At 37.8% G+C, this 17,691-nt stretch overlaps 2 protein-coding genes across 2 annotated transcripts; one reads left to right on the plus strand and one right to left on the minus strand.

The window, feature by feature from the left end:
• Nucleotides 1-4,668: 4,668 nt before the first annotated feature.
• Nucleotides 4,669-11,500, minus strand: LOC110862697. The gene is made up of 6 exons (XM_035846666.1): nt 10,925-11,500; nt 8,284-8,411; nt 7,663-7,769; nt 5,786-5,937; nt 5,123-5,720; nt 4,669-5,016 (listed from the first exon to the last, which is right to left on the minus strand). Exons 1-6 carry the CDS (start codon nt 11,031-11,033, stop codon nt 4,812-4,814), a joined length of 1,299 nt encoding a protein of 432 aa, XP_035702559.1. The 5' UTR covers nt 11,034-11,500; the 3' UTR covers nt 4,669-4,811.
• Nucleotides 11,501-14,878: 3,378 nt separating this feature from the next.
• On the plus strand, nt 14,879-16,486 carry LOC118439196 (cuticle protein 19-like). Its single transcript, XM_035860300.1, has 4 exons — nt 14,879-15,283; nt 15,340-15,575; nt 15,643-15,789; nt 15,875-16,486. Exons 2-4 carry the CDS (start codon nt 15,393-15,395, stop codon nt 16,064-16,066), a joined length of 522 nt encoding a protein of 173 aa, XP_035716193.1. The 5' UTR covers nt 14,879-15,283; nt 15,340-15,392; the 3' UTR covers nt 16,067-16,486.
• Nucleotides 16,487-17,691: the final 1,205 nt, after the last annotated feature.

Here is a 17,691-nt window from a genome sequence, read left to right on the forward strand (position 1 = left end):
GACAAATGCCCGTCTTTTCGTTCAATCTGGAGTAGGACGGAAATTACGCAACTTTTATACGCATTCTTTTTTTTCGATGGATGGAATTCCCTGAGTGAATTGGTTTCCAGGGTCCTGGTCGAAGTATAAGTATTAGAAATGACATGAGTAACCGGAAGCCGGTGCACGGAAAATTCTGAAACAACAGATGGAAATGCATCTTATGCTGGAAGTAATTGGTTAGCAATCCTTCCATTTGGGGTATATTCTTGACTGATGCTTTCTCTGGAACATTTTTAAATTAACAACTCTAAACAATTTGTCACGGGCTCCAGCTACTTTCTCGAAAGTACTTTACCTACGCTCAACATGATCATGATCTGATTTGACTCAGCTTTTAAGAAATTCCTATTTCTTGAAAGAAATTTCCTCCTAATCGAAATTTACAGAAATAATTTTTTTTTTATTTATTTAAATTGTACCTCAGGCAGAATAAAAAAACAAGAAATTTGCCTTCGCTAATGCAACTGACAACAAGATCAATGTAGTTTATGGTACGTTACAAAGTTGATTATAAAATTTCTCAAAAACTGTGTAACTGAAAGCTGGCGATAACTGAAGGAAAATAAACTCGACGAAAAATGGAGAAAGTGGTTTCCTTAAATCTTGGTCAAAATTGAATTCAAATTAACTACACGCTTTTACGTATTTCAGAATGTCACGCCATGATAACCTTCACAACACACAATTCCTGATATATTTTCAATCCACCACCGTTTTTCCCCCACGTACACATCAACAAACACAAAATTCGACACCAACTTACCAACACCGTTTAATGTTGACACGTGTCACAAATCCTCGTTGTCGTTTGGTTATTCGGCTTCGAATCGTTCACAACTGGCGAGTTTTTTTATCTCCGGGAAAGTGAAAGCGTAGTCTCCCATGGAAAACAGGTGGCGATTGTGATATTTAACAAAGTTCGCTTGGTTGGCGAATGGATACATTTTGTAAAGACTTTCAGCCCTGCTCAACTTTGCGGGGGTTCCAAGAGTTGCTTTCTCCTTTGTTATACGTATGTCAGATGCAGAGCGTGGAGTATGCGGAGAGTGGTGGGGATGGGATTTTTGTCTGGAAGGATTGAAGTAAAATGAGACTGGGATAAAATGATGGCAGTTATGAGGCGTCGCCGTGATATCGAATACCAAGAACGTTATTGAAAATTTCTGAATTTTAGGGTGACAATATACGGATTCTTTCATAAAGACTTGAGATTGGAAATTTGTTAGAGCTGATTGCGTAAGGATTACAACTAGCGAACGATGGCGATGGAGAGATTTTTCAAGCCACCTACATATAATTTTGAGGATGGATTTCCAAAAGAAGTTGGGTATCAGATTTTCTTGAAATTATTTAATTATGATAAGCCTGGAGAGACTGAACTTAAATTATCCGGCAAAATTTTTGCGTATTATAATTGTAGGTTTTATTACCATTCACCCACGCGTACTCGTCACATATTTAATCCTGTCCGAAGCAGTAATCCCGTCATAAAACAAAAAGAAACTGGGTTGACATTTACCCAAAATCTGGAGTTGATACGCGAAGAAAGAGAAATGAAGTTTATTTTCCTTGCTTCAATCCCCTCCAATTTTTCGGTTTTTGACATTTCCTTCAGTTTGTTGGGAAAAGATTTTCATGACCAATTTCTTCGCCAGGCTATTCGTCCGTAATCTAATTTCCCAACCTTCTCATTTTACGACATCGAAGCTACTGCTTTCTACCTGCGCCATTCAGTAGTAATCCCCCTCGTCTAATCAGTCCCTGCGCTGGCTGGTGCCCCATTGTACGTGGGACAAAAGGAGATATTAGAACTGCTGCAGCTCAAGAAAGTCTTTTCATCTTTTTATAAGGACCGACGACTAATCAGATCAGTGGCGAGTGGAGGAAAGCGAAAGAGAGATGAGGAAATCAGGATGCATTCAGGAGGATTAAATCATCTCATTTCTGGAAGCCAGCGTAGAATTCAAGATGCGTTTATAGCCATCAGAAGCGACCTAGTCGATAGTGTCAAAATTTTGACCCAGTCGGTGGAGGTGGATGACGAATTGAATTTTTCCTGAACTTGTGAATTTCAAAGATTTTTAGGGAAACATTGTGACGTAGTTTGGCCAACAGTAGGAAAACAAATAGATCAATCCCATAAATCACTTTGCCAACACCAGCACCACGAAGGATTGCGTTATTTGACCCGTTGGCTTATTCGGAATCTTTCACAATTTCCCTATTCAAATTTCGGAATCCTTTTGTGTCCCCCGGTCACAGCCAATCGTCGGACGGCATCTCATTCTTCTTCTCGACTATCTTTCTCTCTGGCACAACGGATTCGGAAAGTGAAAGTTTGCGAAAATGCGTGGGGTAAGAACGCGAATGAATGGAAATGCTCACTAAAGAAGTTTCCAGATTCTGCATTTCCCTCGCTTGGACAACACAGCGGTTTCAAAATAGTAAACACGAATGGTCATCGTCTTTGGTATTCCAGAATTTCAAGTTCTCTTCGTTAAAAAGTACAGAAACCCGAAAAATATGCATGCTAGCAATGGATTAAATCCGATATTTTTTAAAAGAAAATCCGTCAGATTCACACATGTCATCGATCTGATGCACTTTGAGGTCGAGGATATTTTTCAAATTCGTTGCCGAAATGGATCTCCTTTTGTGAATGGAAAAAATGAAATGTGGTCAAGATTTGGGAGAGAGTGATGGGACGAGCGAAATGGAATAGGATTTGAATTTGGAAAGAATGAGAACTTCTCATTGAGAAGCATTTGGATATGCGACAGAGATGAATTTTTTGCATATTTTACGTTAAAACCGAGAGCGTGAAATGTGGCTTATCAGAAAAAGTGAAGTGAAAATGATGAGTTGAAGGGAAGATGAAGAGAGATTCTGACCAATGATTTTACATATTTTCTAAAATTGAATATTCGGAGTACAACATAAGCAACTTTTAAAATTATTTGATAAGTGTTTTTACATATATGATACTTAAGTCTATTCATAAAAGGTCATCTACTACACAAAAAATCAAATTGACTTCAATTTATTCAGGTCACTCATCTTTTGCAAACACATCGCATAGTTACCGTTAGCGAATATTCAACATTATACTAAATTTTAAACAATTAATTTCCTCGAAATTGAAACTAGGTATGCAGATCGAAAAATGTAGTTATTCCGCCTTTTCCACATTCGCCTGTCCTGCCATCCCGATTTCTGAAAAGTCGACATGTTTGATCAACGTTTATATTTCATGATGTTGTAGCGCTTCCTATTTCACTGATCAATGATTTAGGTAACTACACCTGGACTGTGAAGTTTTGGATTTCCATCAGAAATTTCAATTCTATGGGATTGAATGGTACACTTGGCCCGTGATCGATTTAATCTGGGAAACGTAAATCATATTTTAGAAATAGAAATGTATTCGATTGCAGTGTGAATTAAGATTCAGGTGCCATTTAAATAATCGTTCATTGTTCTATTAATAGATTTATTCAAGCAATGCAATTTTCCCAACCGACCAGCATTTGTTATAAAAAGTACACCAACCAAACCTGGCACGATAATTCACAGAAACTGACCACGTCTCATTGTGTATGAGCATATAGATTGGAACATGGGAGAAGAAAACGGAGAGAAAGTAATCGACTCACACTCGTAATAATCATTAACATTGAATTGTAGATGGATGTGGGTTTGTCATGACATGAATCCAGTGGGAACATGCTAATGGAAATTTGCCTAAGCAAACTGTAGCCCATTTTATTCTTCACGCAAGTTGCAACGTACGGACGAAAATTTTGATGATGTTTGTAATACTAAAATAATAAATATACTTAATTACTTATTTTAGCTCAGAGTTAAATATAACTTTAAATTTTGAGCAGTATCTTCACATTCTCTGTAAATGAACGCACTTTCTCCATTGAAGTATCAAATTACTCGTGAGAAGCCTGTTTTCTCCTTTCCAGCAAAACAAGAGAAATCTCCACCGTCCACCGTCAACCGTATAAAAAGCTAGTTAATGGTGATTCATTCCAGACATGCAATCTTTCCTCAGCCACACCAAACTCTCGCATTACGATTTTATTTATTAATCCAAATGAACTTGAAGATGGGCGACAAAGACTGAAAATTTCTGTTCCATTTTCGCACATTGTCCACGAAAGTCTTTGCCAAAAATATGACATTTATTGCTCAGTTTACTAAATTAATAGCGTAGTCTCATGAATTTTAACTATCGCAAAAAGCTCATGAATTTTAGTGGGAAACTAGAAAACTGGATTTAATTTATCAACCAGTTTATTACTCTCCTGACTCCATTTCTCTGTAGCCCTGTATTTTTCCTACAAGATTTGTGATGCAATTTTGGCCAGCAAGAATAAGAAAGCGGAACACGTGGTTCCCAAGGGATCACTTTCCGTGTATTGTGCGTGTTGGCAAAGCCAGCAAAAGTCCTTCCTTGTTGTTGGTATGATGTCACTTTTGTAAATAAAGTGACTGTGGAAATGACAATAAATTTCAATTTCGTATGTGTTCAGGAATGAGACACCATGCATGTAGCTAAGCTGAATCTTGTGTCCGAGTTGCTGTATCAGAATCAATATGAAATTCGTTTCACGTATTTATTCATACAAACATTGACGACCTGTTTTATTCTTATTTATCATCTGAAAAATGCGATTAACAAGTTTAATTTCGTAAAATGATTTAATATAAAAACTTTCATGTTTAAAAAACACTCCTAGTTTCAAAATGGTCCAGCTAGATTACAGAAATCTCTCCTCCACGTGTTTCTCTTTGGTAAAGTTCTTCGGACACTGAAATCCATCAATTTGAATCAAACTTCCCGAGCCGACGGATCGGCCAGCATAATGCGAATCATACACTTCTTCGCCACTTAGTTTATTCGATTGTCCTGCAAATGATGACAAGTGGTTCGCGTAAATGTGTGAATTATTCGAGGCATTCCACCTAAAACCATAAAAAAATTATTTTTTGAACCAAATTTAAAGACACAATTGATACAAAAATAAATTTCGGAAATAATGTAAGAGAAAATTATATAAGTTGAACTCACCACTCGTTATTTTTAGTGTTCGGCTGGATAATTTGTGCATAAGCGTACGGAGAGACGTCGGACCGTTTGTGCAGCGGACTCTCCTGCGACGACACCAGCGACGAATTTAATCTCGTGCTTGACTTGTTTTCTGGCGCTGACAAAATATCGTTCCAGAAACTGGCAATGTTTGCGTATGAGTTCGGAAGGGGTGGCGGTGGGTGTGACGGAGGTGACTGGTCTTTGACCCAGGTTTTCGTATTTCTCAAGAGACACGCTGGGCTGGAGGAGCTCGTCGTCGTGGAGTTTGACGGATGGTAATATTTCTCAGTTGCGAAATCAGTGGAGTTGTTATTTCGCTGGTCAATTTTTTGCAGCCGTTTCTTCAAACAGATGAAGAACACGACTGACGCGATTGACGCGGTGACGGCGCAGCCACCAAGCAGACCAGCCAAAAGCAGCGATGGTGTCGTCGATGGAGCGTGAGGGTGGTCCAGCGGGGTTATCGGGTGCGATAAGTGAGTATTGTTGATAAAGTTGTCGTGCAGGGGCGGGATGGCATTTGTGCGTTTTTCCTTCGGTGTTATGGCGACGACGGATGATGTCAGTTGGTGGTTTTCTGAAAGGCAATTGTTTTCTTGTACCAGAATAATTATCTTAATTGCGTAAGAAATTTGCACTGACCTTTAAGCAGACAAATCTTGTTCCTCTTCACGTTCACATTTGTGACGTTGTGACCGTGGACGTTGTTTTTCGTTGCATGCTTAACGTTGAAGGTAAATCGGATTATCACAGGAACCTCGGTCGTCAATCGGCCACTGCAGGGAAGGGAAACCCTGCGAAATTTACAAGAAAGACGTTCAGAGAATTGGCAAAATTATACGTCGTCGTTCAACAACTTTCAAACATTTGAACAGATGTATAATTAAAACTTGGACAGTATCGTTTGACAATTTCAAACAAAACGACCACATCAAACACTTTGAGTTGTGTGTGTGGCTTTCTAGAAATTAAATTCACTTCACTGGTCGGAGAAAGTAGGAGAACGAATGAATGGTGCATACACAAACCATGTAAAATTTAAACGTGCAAAGTTAGTCTGCGACATATTTAATTAATAACTACAATTTCGAACTAAAGTCGGAAATAATAATAAAATATGTGTCCATCCCTCGAAAAACATCCTCCACAAAGTCCACCACAAAGAACCACTGTCAAATCAAATAGAAGTGAAAGTGCTTTTAAACTTTGATGTTCGCTCGTCGTGGTCTTTTTCCTCTAAAATATTGCCCCCACTCCGAACGCTGTCCTTCTCATCCAGTTTCTGCCCGTCTCTCTTTAAACGAGGCCAACAAACTGACTTTCACTCCTCATCTCCCTTTCATCTCCGTTCCCGTTTAATCTCAGAACGCAGCGAGCGTATTCTCCGAACAAACAAATGTGAGCGATGTGGTGTGTGAATTAACTTTGCAACGCTTGTTTTTGCGTTACTTAAAGTATGAACGTCCAAAATTAATGAGCAGAATCCCTAATGAGAGGAATTTAATGGGTTGAAATGCTTAGATTCGGGAAATGTTTACATTATTTAAACGCCGGAAATATATTTTTCCGTAGAAAAATGAGGCTTTCTCTTTTCCATCGTTTCCGGTACTTTGATTTTTCTATTTCCTTGGAAAGTAGCGTTTACAAGTTAATTCTGCTCAGTCAGTTAATGCTTTCGTTTCGTCGTCTACGGAATTAAAAAAACAGTGAAAGCAGAGAAAGCAGGAAATGGGTGGAACGCAGAGCGAGAAGAAAGTGCTCGTGATTTAACTGGAAATCTGTTCATTTTCTTGTCTGAAGCGAATTTTAGTTTGACGTCTCGTTTTGCTCTGCAGATTGAGAGAGAGAGGAAAATAATGAAATTTATTTTTGCTGAAAGTAAAAGTCGTCAGTTTAATGCAAGAATTTGTCGAGAATTAAGTGCGAGGAGAGAGAAATGGGTGACAAGTTTGCCGAAAGGTGATGGCGTGGTTACATAACAGACATGCGGTTTAATCGAGTTTTTCTTGTACGTGTTTAGCAGGAAAGTTTGTTCTGTGGAAAAAGTTTTGAGGCAGTTTATAATTTTTCGGTGGCTTCGGAAGTGTTAATTTGGGTGAATGGGTAGGTAAATTTGTAGTCATGTGTTCACAAAAGAAATTGCAGACTCAAAGTTTCGTACAAAATCTCGGATTTGTCGTAGATGCAAATGTACTCGTACGTGCAAAAAATGTATTAATAAAGAACTAAAGAGTATGATTAATTATAGTGTGTAGTGCCAAAGGCGAAAATATGTAAGTGTAAAAGTTGAAAATTTGTGGCGAAAATAATCCAGGTTAAAACCCTTCGGGTAGTAATTATTTATCTTACAATTAGCCTGTCCAAATAATTAACTCCCATTGAAAATTACTCATTTATGACATACCTTAAATCAATCGCTTTCACTAAAATCATAAATTGGGCATACATAACTTTCGAAGATGTAATAAAGCAAAGTCTACTAATTTAAAAAAAGCAATGAAATCTAATTTTCGACTCACCGTAACGTTTCCAATTTGTGTGGCAGCCTTCCCACTTTAGAAATATTGGCGGATGGTTGAAGCAGTGCGAAAAAGTCTGAGAATTCAATCAGAATTTCGTAGTGGACCTGAAAACATGACAATTAAATGCAAACTTTAATCCGAGGTTGCAGCAGCGTCATTGTCATAATCGAGACCATTATTCTGAGTCACAGTGGAAATTCCATCACTTTTCATGAGATAATAATCCCCCGTTCTCCGTCCTCCCCGTCCTCGTTAAGGAAACCTATTCTCCCGTGAATACGAATATCGCAGATCATACTGAATTGGATTTAGAACCAATTAAGCTCCCACCGTCATCATTGTGATCGCGTCGTCGTGGGTGAGTCACGGATCATATCTCGCACACCAGAAAAGAGGAATATTTCCATAGCGATACTTTCATGGGAATCTTACCAGATGACGTGCTTATTATTATTATTTCAGGGGGAGGGAAGGGGAGAAATTGAATTTTGATATAAAAATACAGCGCATATGTAGGGAGCTGGATCATCTGCCATGCAAGTCACGTGGGACCCGTCTCAAGTGCAATCGAGTGGATATTTCAAAGAAAATTTAAAACTTATTAAATAACTTTCTCACCGGTTTCTTAGTCGTCGCTTGCCATTTGAAGTCCAAATATTGAATGTGATACGGCACCGTCATTACGTAACCGAGTGCGTAGTCGTTCACGACACCGTCTCGAACGAGGTAAACTTGAGACAACGTCCCTGTAAATTTAAATAATTTTAATTGGCCTCTTTGTGTTAAACCTGCACTTTATATACTATATTGACTAACTATGCTTCTTAATATTTTAGTAATGCTCCAGCAATTGTGCTAAAATTACTGTCACTTTTAACACAAATAAGACCATAAATCTCACCCCGGAAACCAACCACACTTATTTATTTCGCACTTTTAATCACAAAATGAGATACCCTGCGAAGAACCCCTACGGTGAATTAATTGCCTCCTTAACAACAGCCACCCAGACCGAAAACAGTGACAAAGACGTTTCCTTCTTCTCTTTATGAGCCCATTTCGCCGTCATTTCGCATTGTGCGGTTGGATTATGGCTGTCGCGGCTCAGTTGTCGAAACTTCTGTCTCCGTTTTTGGACTCTGTTTATTATTAATTATGTGGTCGTTTTGGTAAAGAAAGTTGATGGCGGTTGTGCTTTTGTCTGGTTGGACAGAAATAACAAATGTTCGGAAAGTGAAAGTTGTCAAGCGACATTTTCTAATCCGTGGGATTTTGTGACTTGAATTAATTACTTTGTTCTTTTTGTCTGGATAGAATTTTTGCAATTTATTAGTTTGGATTGAGGAAAATTTAGTAAAACATTGAGATTTTGTGCGTAAATACGTAAACTTTGGGCGTGACCTTAGTGAAAGTCATAAATCAGAACTAGATCTTTCGCTGACAAATGAAAACCTGTTTCATGTTTAATGGTTGTAGTAAAGTTTCAGCAGTAAAAAAAACAGGAAATTAAAAGAGGAGATTTATAGCGGACGACAAATTTGGGACAAATTGAATGCGTGAACATATATTTTTTGGATTTTTTTAGACGTTTGCACAAAATTCCGAAATTTAAACCAAAACTAACATGACTGATTTTTTATGTCATGCTGACTTCCGTTTCTGCTGACTCTTGAAATCTCTGTTGCACAAAATCTAGTAAATTCTCATGTGACAATTTCCTGACCAGAGCACGGCCATTTCCATAGCAACGTAACATAAACTTTCTCTCCACGCACCGAAGTGTCACTGCACTGACCATCGACTTCCTCCAGACGCACAGCAAGAGCGACAACATTATTACGTCCACAAAAAATCCACCCATCGCATCATCCCAAAGTTCCCCAGAAATCCAGCCTACACACTTTCCCCAAGAAAAAACTAAATGACACGTGACAAATTGCTATGCACTCTGCGCGCTCTCCACTCAATCTCATTATGATAAAGGAAATGCCAACATACTCAAAATAACATCTTCGTCCCCGTCGCTCTGACATTTCCACAGAAAATTCCGCCAGTGACATTTTGCAAATTCAACATGACTCATGGGCCTCCATTATTATATGCTTCTTGTTGTTGGATTTTTCATGGCGAAAGTTACGTGGAGAAAGTTTAGAAAATTTTGGGATAAATAATATGTAAATTATTGATGGCATTTGTGAATTGGGCGGTGTCAGCTGTCTACACAGAGTTTGACATTTTTAAAATTGTAGGCTTATTTTTTACCCATCAATTTTCAAATCAACGAAGATACGCGATCAATTTTTTGAATAATTTACAAGCAATTTAGCAGGTTTTTTTGGGGTGGTCCTAGAATTTTAGATCATCGAACTATTTGTAGTTACACAACATGAATACGCTAATTTCAGACCAAGCCAGTTTATGAGACAAGCAAAGTACATATCCAGTCGCAGTATGTGGCTTTCTCCTTATTTGCCTTTTCTCAAGGATCACGAAATGTAATGAGACCATTATTCGAATGCATTTTATGAAACGAAAACTCTGTTTGTGGGAGATCACCATTTTTGGCTGAGATGACGATGACATCAACATTCACAATGTCAGGAAACATGGAGAGAAAGTGAAATTGGGCATTGTCCGGATTACGTCCTCACCATTCGCGTCGTACGAGGTGGTGCATGGTGGGTAATGGAAAAGAGTCCGCAGGAGAGAATCCCCAGGAGGCAACACACCACGGAACGTCGTCACGGACAAATTACACGGCATAAAAAGTGGTATCATCATCTCTCGTCATAATGTCAACGCGGAATATAATTTCATTATGTTCCCGTTGCGAATTGGGCTCATTTTTAAAGAGTTTCGAGCAAAGCAATGGGATTCCTCAACTGTTTTCACCTTCCCAAAATTTTAGATTCCAAATTTTTTTTCAAAAAAGGGGCCACAAAAAATGCATTAATCTCCATAGGAAAGGTTCACTCAGAATTTTTAGTTTCCGTTCACTGGTTGACTTTCCCTTCCTCCGGGCCTAGAAAGTCGCGTGATGGAACAGTCACCAACCAACCACGGTGATTAATATGCCGAAAAGTTTCTCAACTTTATCCAAGTTTTCGGTGTGGAGAAAATTTATCACCAGTGAGAATGTGTCATGCGGATTTAAAAAAGTGGAATTTAGATTCAGTGTGGGTTACAAAAAATGCTTGATTTGCGGAGTGGATTTATTCTAAATTAGTAAAATGACAAACTTCAAATTAGTTAATCTCACCTCCCGTGATCCTATGAAATTCTTCTTTGTCCACGAACAAGTTATAGTTCCCGCTAACATGGGCGACCAGTGCTAGTATAATTAGCTTCACAAAAGGTTTCGGAGACATTTAGAACTATGGTTAACCTGAATTTGATTGACTGTGAGGACAGGAGTTCAAATTGCTATTTAATTTGAGACGTATTATAAGTCTTCGGTGCAGGATACTATTTATTTACTTTTATAAAACCCGGATTTAAGATTATGCTTAAAATTTTTATGCACACAAATTTAACAAAAACATCTCCAAACCCTCCTCTCACTCACTGACCAATGAAAACATGTAACTAATTTATGTAAATGATTTGAGACAGATTTTTGTCCAATGTGGCGTTCTGACAATAACGAAGCGTATCGGTGCACCAAAACTATACAACACACTTTTTAATGAAATTTGTATACCAACTTTCCACTGCTAATATTTTTGTTACACTACAAAATAATGCATCCACCGTGAAAGGTAAGAAATAATGTGGGAAAAACAAGGTAAAATAACAATACAAACATTGCTTCCGAAACCGACGACAACAACCTTTCTCCCCAACATTCTTTGTACAACTGAAGAAAGTTGAGACTGAGCGAGGAGTTTTGTTGGTGCAACAGGACTCCGAATTAAATGTTCGCTCTTGGTTTTTGAAAGTGAAATAAGAATACTTTCTACAGGGGTGGGACAGAAGAAGGAGCCACTTGAATTTTAAAGGTGGCGTGTGATGCACAGTCGCGGCATTTTCAAAATTTGCATATGTCATACCCAGATAGTTAACGAAAATTTAGCACTATTCAGATTTTCCCTACGGTTAAAAATGCCCCTGCAGCACCCCCCAGAGTGCGAGGCACGCATAAAAGTGTTTTCCAAAGACATACTGAGCCAGAGAGCGATTGTTAGAAAATTTGCTGCAAATGGATTTATCGTCGATCGAAAGTACGTTTCTAATGTACTTAAAAACGTTGGAATCAAGCGGAGGGAAAAAGCGGTTAGAGCTCCACCCCCACGGAAAGGATACCCAAGATCCGCTTGAACCAAAAAGTTTATCCGGAAAATCAATTTTTCGCCAAAACAGTAAATCCACCAACTAAAAGTTGCATGGCGAAAATGTTAAACGTTAGTAGGAGAACATTTCTAGAGTCATTCACAATGACCTACAGCAAGTGACTCGTAGGAAATCCCGAGATCATGCTCTCATCCCAACTTATTTCTCACAAAATATCAGCCTACACGAAGGATTTTAAAAAAAGTTTGGGTATAACAATTATTCCTACTATAGAAACTCTCGTTAGTTCCTCTGATATCAATCCGATGTTTTTTTTTGGATTCGAGTACTTAAAACAGAGCCTTCTTGAAAGGAAAACGCGTGCGTTTTGATGCACTTTGGAAAAGTGTTCAGGACGAGTGGTGCAGAATCACTCTGAAAATTGTGTCAAAGGTCATGACTGGTTGGAAAAAGCGACTGAGGCTCGTTAGATAAACTAAAGGGCTTCACACTGAACCAATTACCAAACTTCACAAACGAATAATAAGGCCGGAATAAATTTAGGCAAAGTGGCTCCTTCTTCTGTCCCACCCCTCTGTATATATCTTACAGTTTTTGAGTTGATGCCATTTCAAATTTTCAGGATAATTTCAAACTAATTTATGTGTCTAAAGTTTATTACTATGTACATACATTACATTTATGTGTTCCATTCTTATTTTTAACATATAAGGACATCCGAATAATTCTATTAACACTGACCAAAGGATAAATATGACACAAATTTTAGCAATCTGTTAAAATAATTTATGGCAGTTTATGCCCTTGCATACGTATGTACTTTATGAGTATACAATATATGTCCGTCAGCATTATGTACTTAGGTACAAATGTATGTAAGCATATAAATAAAAATACTTAATTCTGATCATTAGTCGCATTAGAATATCCTAACTTACGAATATAAATAAATTTGATATTTTCTGTTCCATTTCATTATTTGAACAAGTGGCCAAAATAAATACAAGGCATATTTATAAAAATATATACGCTACGGAAGAATGTAAACCACCAAAGGAAACCTATAATTCTTATACTTGAAGGATTATTATTACATATGTACACACATACATGCTTAATTCATTGTGAAATGGTTGATTATAATCATACATTTGACAGTTTCATATGGAAAAGCTTTTCTGATTCGATCCTAATGCAATCATTATACATGTATCTACATTATAAGCTGGAAATGTCTGTTGGCAACGGAAGTGAAAGTAAATGTTCTGTAACGGAAGTGAAAGGAAAGAAAGTCAAGTTTCAAATGGCGCGAAAATTCAAAATAAATTAAGTTCAAAACAATAAATGTCAGAACGTATGGTACTCTTTGTGGGCTTATTTATGTGGGGGTGGTAATTATCTGGGGGTGGTGGGTATTTGGGGATGGTAGTTGTCTGGTGGTGGATGGTTATCTAGGGATGGTGGTTATCTGAGGGGGGTGGTTATCTAGGGATGGTGGTTATCTGAGGGTGGGTGGTTATCTAGGGATGGTGGTTATCTGAGGGGGGTGGTTATCTAGGGATGGTGGTTATCTGAGGGGGTGGTTATCTAGGGATGGTGGTTATCTGAGGGTGGGTGGTTATCTAGGGGTGGGTGTTGTCTGGGGGTGGCTGGTTATCAGAGGGTGGGCGGTTATCTGGGGGTGGGTCGTCATCTGGAGGTGGGTGGTTATCTGGGGGTGGGTGGTTATCTGGGGGTGGGTGGTTGTCTGGGAGTGGGTCGTTATCTGGGGGTGGGTGGTTATCTAGGGAAGGTGGTTATCTAGGGATGGTGGTTATCTGAGGGTGGATGGTTATCAGAGGGTGGGTGGTTATCTGTGGTAGGTTATTTGATGGTGTTAGGGCCAACGTGTCAAATTCCACTATCATTGGTGGTACAACACTTCAGGTGGCCAGGCGGGCCGAGCCACCGGGATCAAATCCCATAACGTCTGAGCATTGTGGTCTCGGTGGGCGAGTCGCCCTCAGCCGCGACGAGCCACGGGACTAAACCCCATTACGGATGAGCATTGGTGGTCTTGGTGGGCGGGTCGCCCTCAGCCGCGACGAGCCACGGGACGAAACCGCATGACGTCTGAGCATTGGTGGTACAAGATTTCAGGTGGCCAGGCATAATAATATGTATTACTGGTATAATCTTATAAGGCTCATTGCCAATAGAGTTAGTACAATTTTTCTATTGTCATGTGTTGGCTGGAATCAATTAAATTTTGTATTAAATTTGTAAAGTCTGAAATTGTTCGCCATGAATTTGTACTCTTCTCAATAAATACAGTTAAGGCTACAATATGGTGTTTTGATTAGAGGTAAATAATTATCCTTGGGTTATGCGATACGATTATGCATGGTAATGTACATCCGCCACGAAGCTCTATATTAATTAGGGTTGTTATCTTTATTTACTTTCTTTGCCGTTGCCGACAATAATTCACGCTGATAGTGTAGCTTTTATGGCCCGGCGAAGACGGGCTTACTTGCTAGTTATTTATAAACAAATTTCTGACAAACTTTGGAAATAGGATAGTTTTCAAATTTTGTTTTACTGTATAGACTTACTTATATAAATCTACAATTTAAATGTTGACCATGTATTTATAAATATCGATAATATTATATTTATGTATAAACAGACCTCCAACGTTTGATTGTACATATATATTTATGTTCAACCTAAATTTCTACATATTTAATTACAAAAGAAGCTGCGTACCATACATATGTATCGCCTTGCATACAGGATTAATAAATTTGTATGTACATGTACATATGTATGTAAATATGTACGTTCCCAATTATTACGTATTTAATATTCATACACAATGTGCATTACGCATGATGTATTCATTCGCCGCAGTAGAAAGCTAGGAAGTCGAACGAAGATTGTATATCTATAAAATCATCAGAAAAAGCAGAGGCTTAGTAATCTGTCATTGAATCAACAGTTTGGGATGAAAAAACTTCACAAAATATCTTACTTTTTGTTAGGATTACGATTACACTTCATGCAAAACTTGAGAACAATCTAAAAATATTGACAACCAACTGGGAAAACTTATATATGCAAATATTATATATGTAGATTAGATTGATTACACGAAAATGACACTTTGTACATTCTTATTTAAACAAAGTTGTCATAACTATGATCTAATTTATGTATAAATGAAAGTGAAACCGCGACAATGACAATGACTTAACGCCCTGCTGACCATCTCATTAATTTAATTACCTAACATCACATGGGTGGCAGTGATAACCAAGTTTTTTTTCAACGAGGAGGAACTCATTACGTATGTTCATGACACACCAAATTTTCTTTATAAAGTCTGGATTTTTTATTTTACAGAGTTCAGTAGCATTCATTCACCTCCCTCTCACACTCTTCAAACTACTGTCACGATGCAGCAGAATTCGTTAGTTTACTGTTTCTTAATTGTGCTAACTTTGCTGCCGGAGCAGGGCGTAAAGTTTGTCTGGAGTGCGGGCGTTGATACAACTGCAGACGTTATTGAAATTGAAGGGGCTGAATCAGGAGTGATTCACGGGAAAGGATATGGATACGGATATGGAAGAAAACGCTACGTAAGAATAACTTTAAATATAATACTTATCAAATTGTGTCAAATTTTAATTTTTGTTTATCTTCCAGGCTCACCCAAAATTTCATTACAATTACGGAGTGAACAATAAGTTAACGGGAGATTTTAAGACAGCGTATGAAGAGAGAGACGGTCCCATCACGAAGGGTTCGTATTCAGTTTTACAGTCCGATGGAGTTCTCCGAACTGTGAATTATGTGAGCTATTTAAACAAATAAATAGTTCTTTAAAAGGGTTTATCATTTTGGTAAAAATATCGAATTTATGTTCTGATTGTTTAAGATCGTCGATCCAGTTGGAGGTTTCCAGGCGAAGGTGATTAACAAAGGGTTATCTGCACATCACGGTGGAGTGGCGTATGTGAATAATCCTGGTGGGGTTGGAGTTGGTTATCTTGTTCCGGGTTACCATGGTTACGGCAAAGGGGAAGGTTTACATGGTGGTGTTGGATATCATAATCATCTTTATGGTTAAGAACGCAATATTTGCAATTGTTGCATAAAAGGACGAATTCTACTTACGTTGAATTTGGTGGCCATATGAGAGTTTCAAGAACAAGCTTATAAATATTACGACTTAAATAACAAATGATAATTAACATATACATAAGTATCCATACAATACATATATATGATATATATGCATGTGCCTTTTCTCTTTAAAGTGTACACACTTACACATAATAATTTTCAGATAGAAGGCTAACTGTTTGTACGTCAATCCTGATTGAAAGTTGGTTGTTATTTTTGTAAATCCTAATTGGAAATTATAAGCTACATAAATACCTATCGAGAGACTTGTTACATGAAATGAGTATACAAAATTTTAACCTAAACCAAGTTGTAAAAATCGCAAATTTGTTAAATTTTGTAAATATATATTTTTTTTTACTTATTTGTAATGTTTCACTTTACCTATTCAATCATTAAGAAAAATGCTTACCGTACTGGACGGGCAAGAATGTTCAGAAATTATGTAATATGAACGCTCATAAAACTTCATGGCTACGATTACATGATGGGGCATTATACAATTTCTGAATTTTGCCTAATCAGGGAGTTGACCTTTTCATAAAGTAAATTTCCGTATCACGGTGTCACGGCGTGCCTGGCTAATTTATGTAGCCCATTATACACCATACATCGTTAATTAAGTAGACTAGCTTTTACAATATTTAACGAGTTTTATCAATCCGAATTTAATTTTGCAAAGTATTCCATTTATGTATGTCGATTTAGCCAGAATATCGCTTTCAATATTCCCAATCATATACCTACTAACCTTCGTATACTCTAGCGTCTTACATATTTTCAAGCTGATTACCATTTAATTAACATATCATAAGCCAATTTCATGCTATGGCATCATATCTCGTATACTTATTTTCACTGCCAACCTTAGAATAAAGTTGGCGATATTTATCAATGTACATAGCTCGTTGGCATAATTGAAAAGATCCCAATCTAAGATATTAAGGTTTGCTTTATGTTGAACAATTTTCCCTTAAATTTCTGACCAAATTATGCCTTAGTTACTTATGCAATAACTAAATATATAACAGACAGTCTGTTACCGACTACGATATGAAAAGAGCTACAGTATCAGACATGCATCATCTTGCATACTGTTGGCACTAGCGTTTTCTCATCCGGATGTCTCAGTCTGAAATTTTCTTCAGTCGAATAGATCTCTGTTTGCAAAAAAAATGTTCTGCCAATTCCTCTCCAGTTTGCAGTTTGATTTAAAAGTTTGCAACTTATTGCAATGCATACCATTTGAATTTCAACCCAATGCACGGAGACTAATAATTTCTCGCAGTTCAAGTCAAATTCAGATGTTTAAACTGCAATGCATCCTCTCCATTCTTTACGTGTCAGAAATGTTTCTTAACCTTTTCTTCGGATCATGGACGGTGATGGAAAGATTGGAAGGCTCAATCTTTTTCTTGGTCTGCCTATTCGGGACAATATCGAGATGGAACTATTCTGTGGACATTGCTCCAATCCAGTCCATAAATGGCTTCATTTTCCTTGAGGACTACACGTTACATGGTAAAGCACGCTTCAAATTTCTACGCTAAAGTATTATTTGAGATACTG

This window comes from Folsomia candida, unplaced genomic scaffold, assembly GCF_002217175.1.
Source record: "Folsomia candida strain VU population unplaced genomic scaffold, ASM221717v1 Fcan01_Sc001, whole genome shotgun sequence".
In the NCBI taxonomy this organism is placed as follows: Eukaryota; Metazoa; Arthropoda; class Collembola; order Entomobryomorpha; family Isotomidae; genus Folsomia; species Folsomia candida.

What these genes read in the sequence shown, in the direction of transcription:
- LOC110862697 (XM_035846666.1), bottom strand. Translation starts at nt 11,033, where the DNA reads ATGTCTCCGAAACCTTTTGTGAAGCTAATTATACTAGCACTGGTCGCC. An exon ending in AAGCGACGACTAAGAAACCG is followed by an intron (nt 7,770 to 8,283) that starts GTGAGAAAGTTA and finishes TCATGTTTTCAG; the next exon opens with GTCCACTACGAAATTCTGAT. An exon ending in CAAGATTTGTCTGCTTAAAG is followed by an intron (nt 5,721 to 5,785) that starts GTCAGTGCAAAT and finishes ATTGCCTTTCAG; the next exon opens with AAAACCACCAACTGACATCA.
- LOC118439196 (XM_035860300.1), top strand. Translation starts at nt 15,393, where the DNA reads ATGCAGCAGAATTCGTTAGTTTACTGTTTCTTAATTGTGCTAACTTTG. An exon ending in GATATGGAAGAAAACGCTAC is followed by an intron (nt 15,576 to 15,642) that starts GTAAGAATAACT and finishes TTTATCTTCCAG; the next exon opens with GCTCACCCAAAATTTCATTA. An exon ending in TTCTCCGAACTGTGAATTAT is followed by an intron (nt 15,790 to 15,874) that starts GTGAGCTATTTA and finishes TGATTGTTTAAG; the next exon opens with ATCGTCGATCCAGTTGGAGG.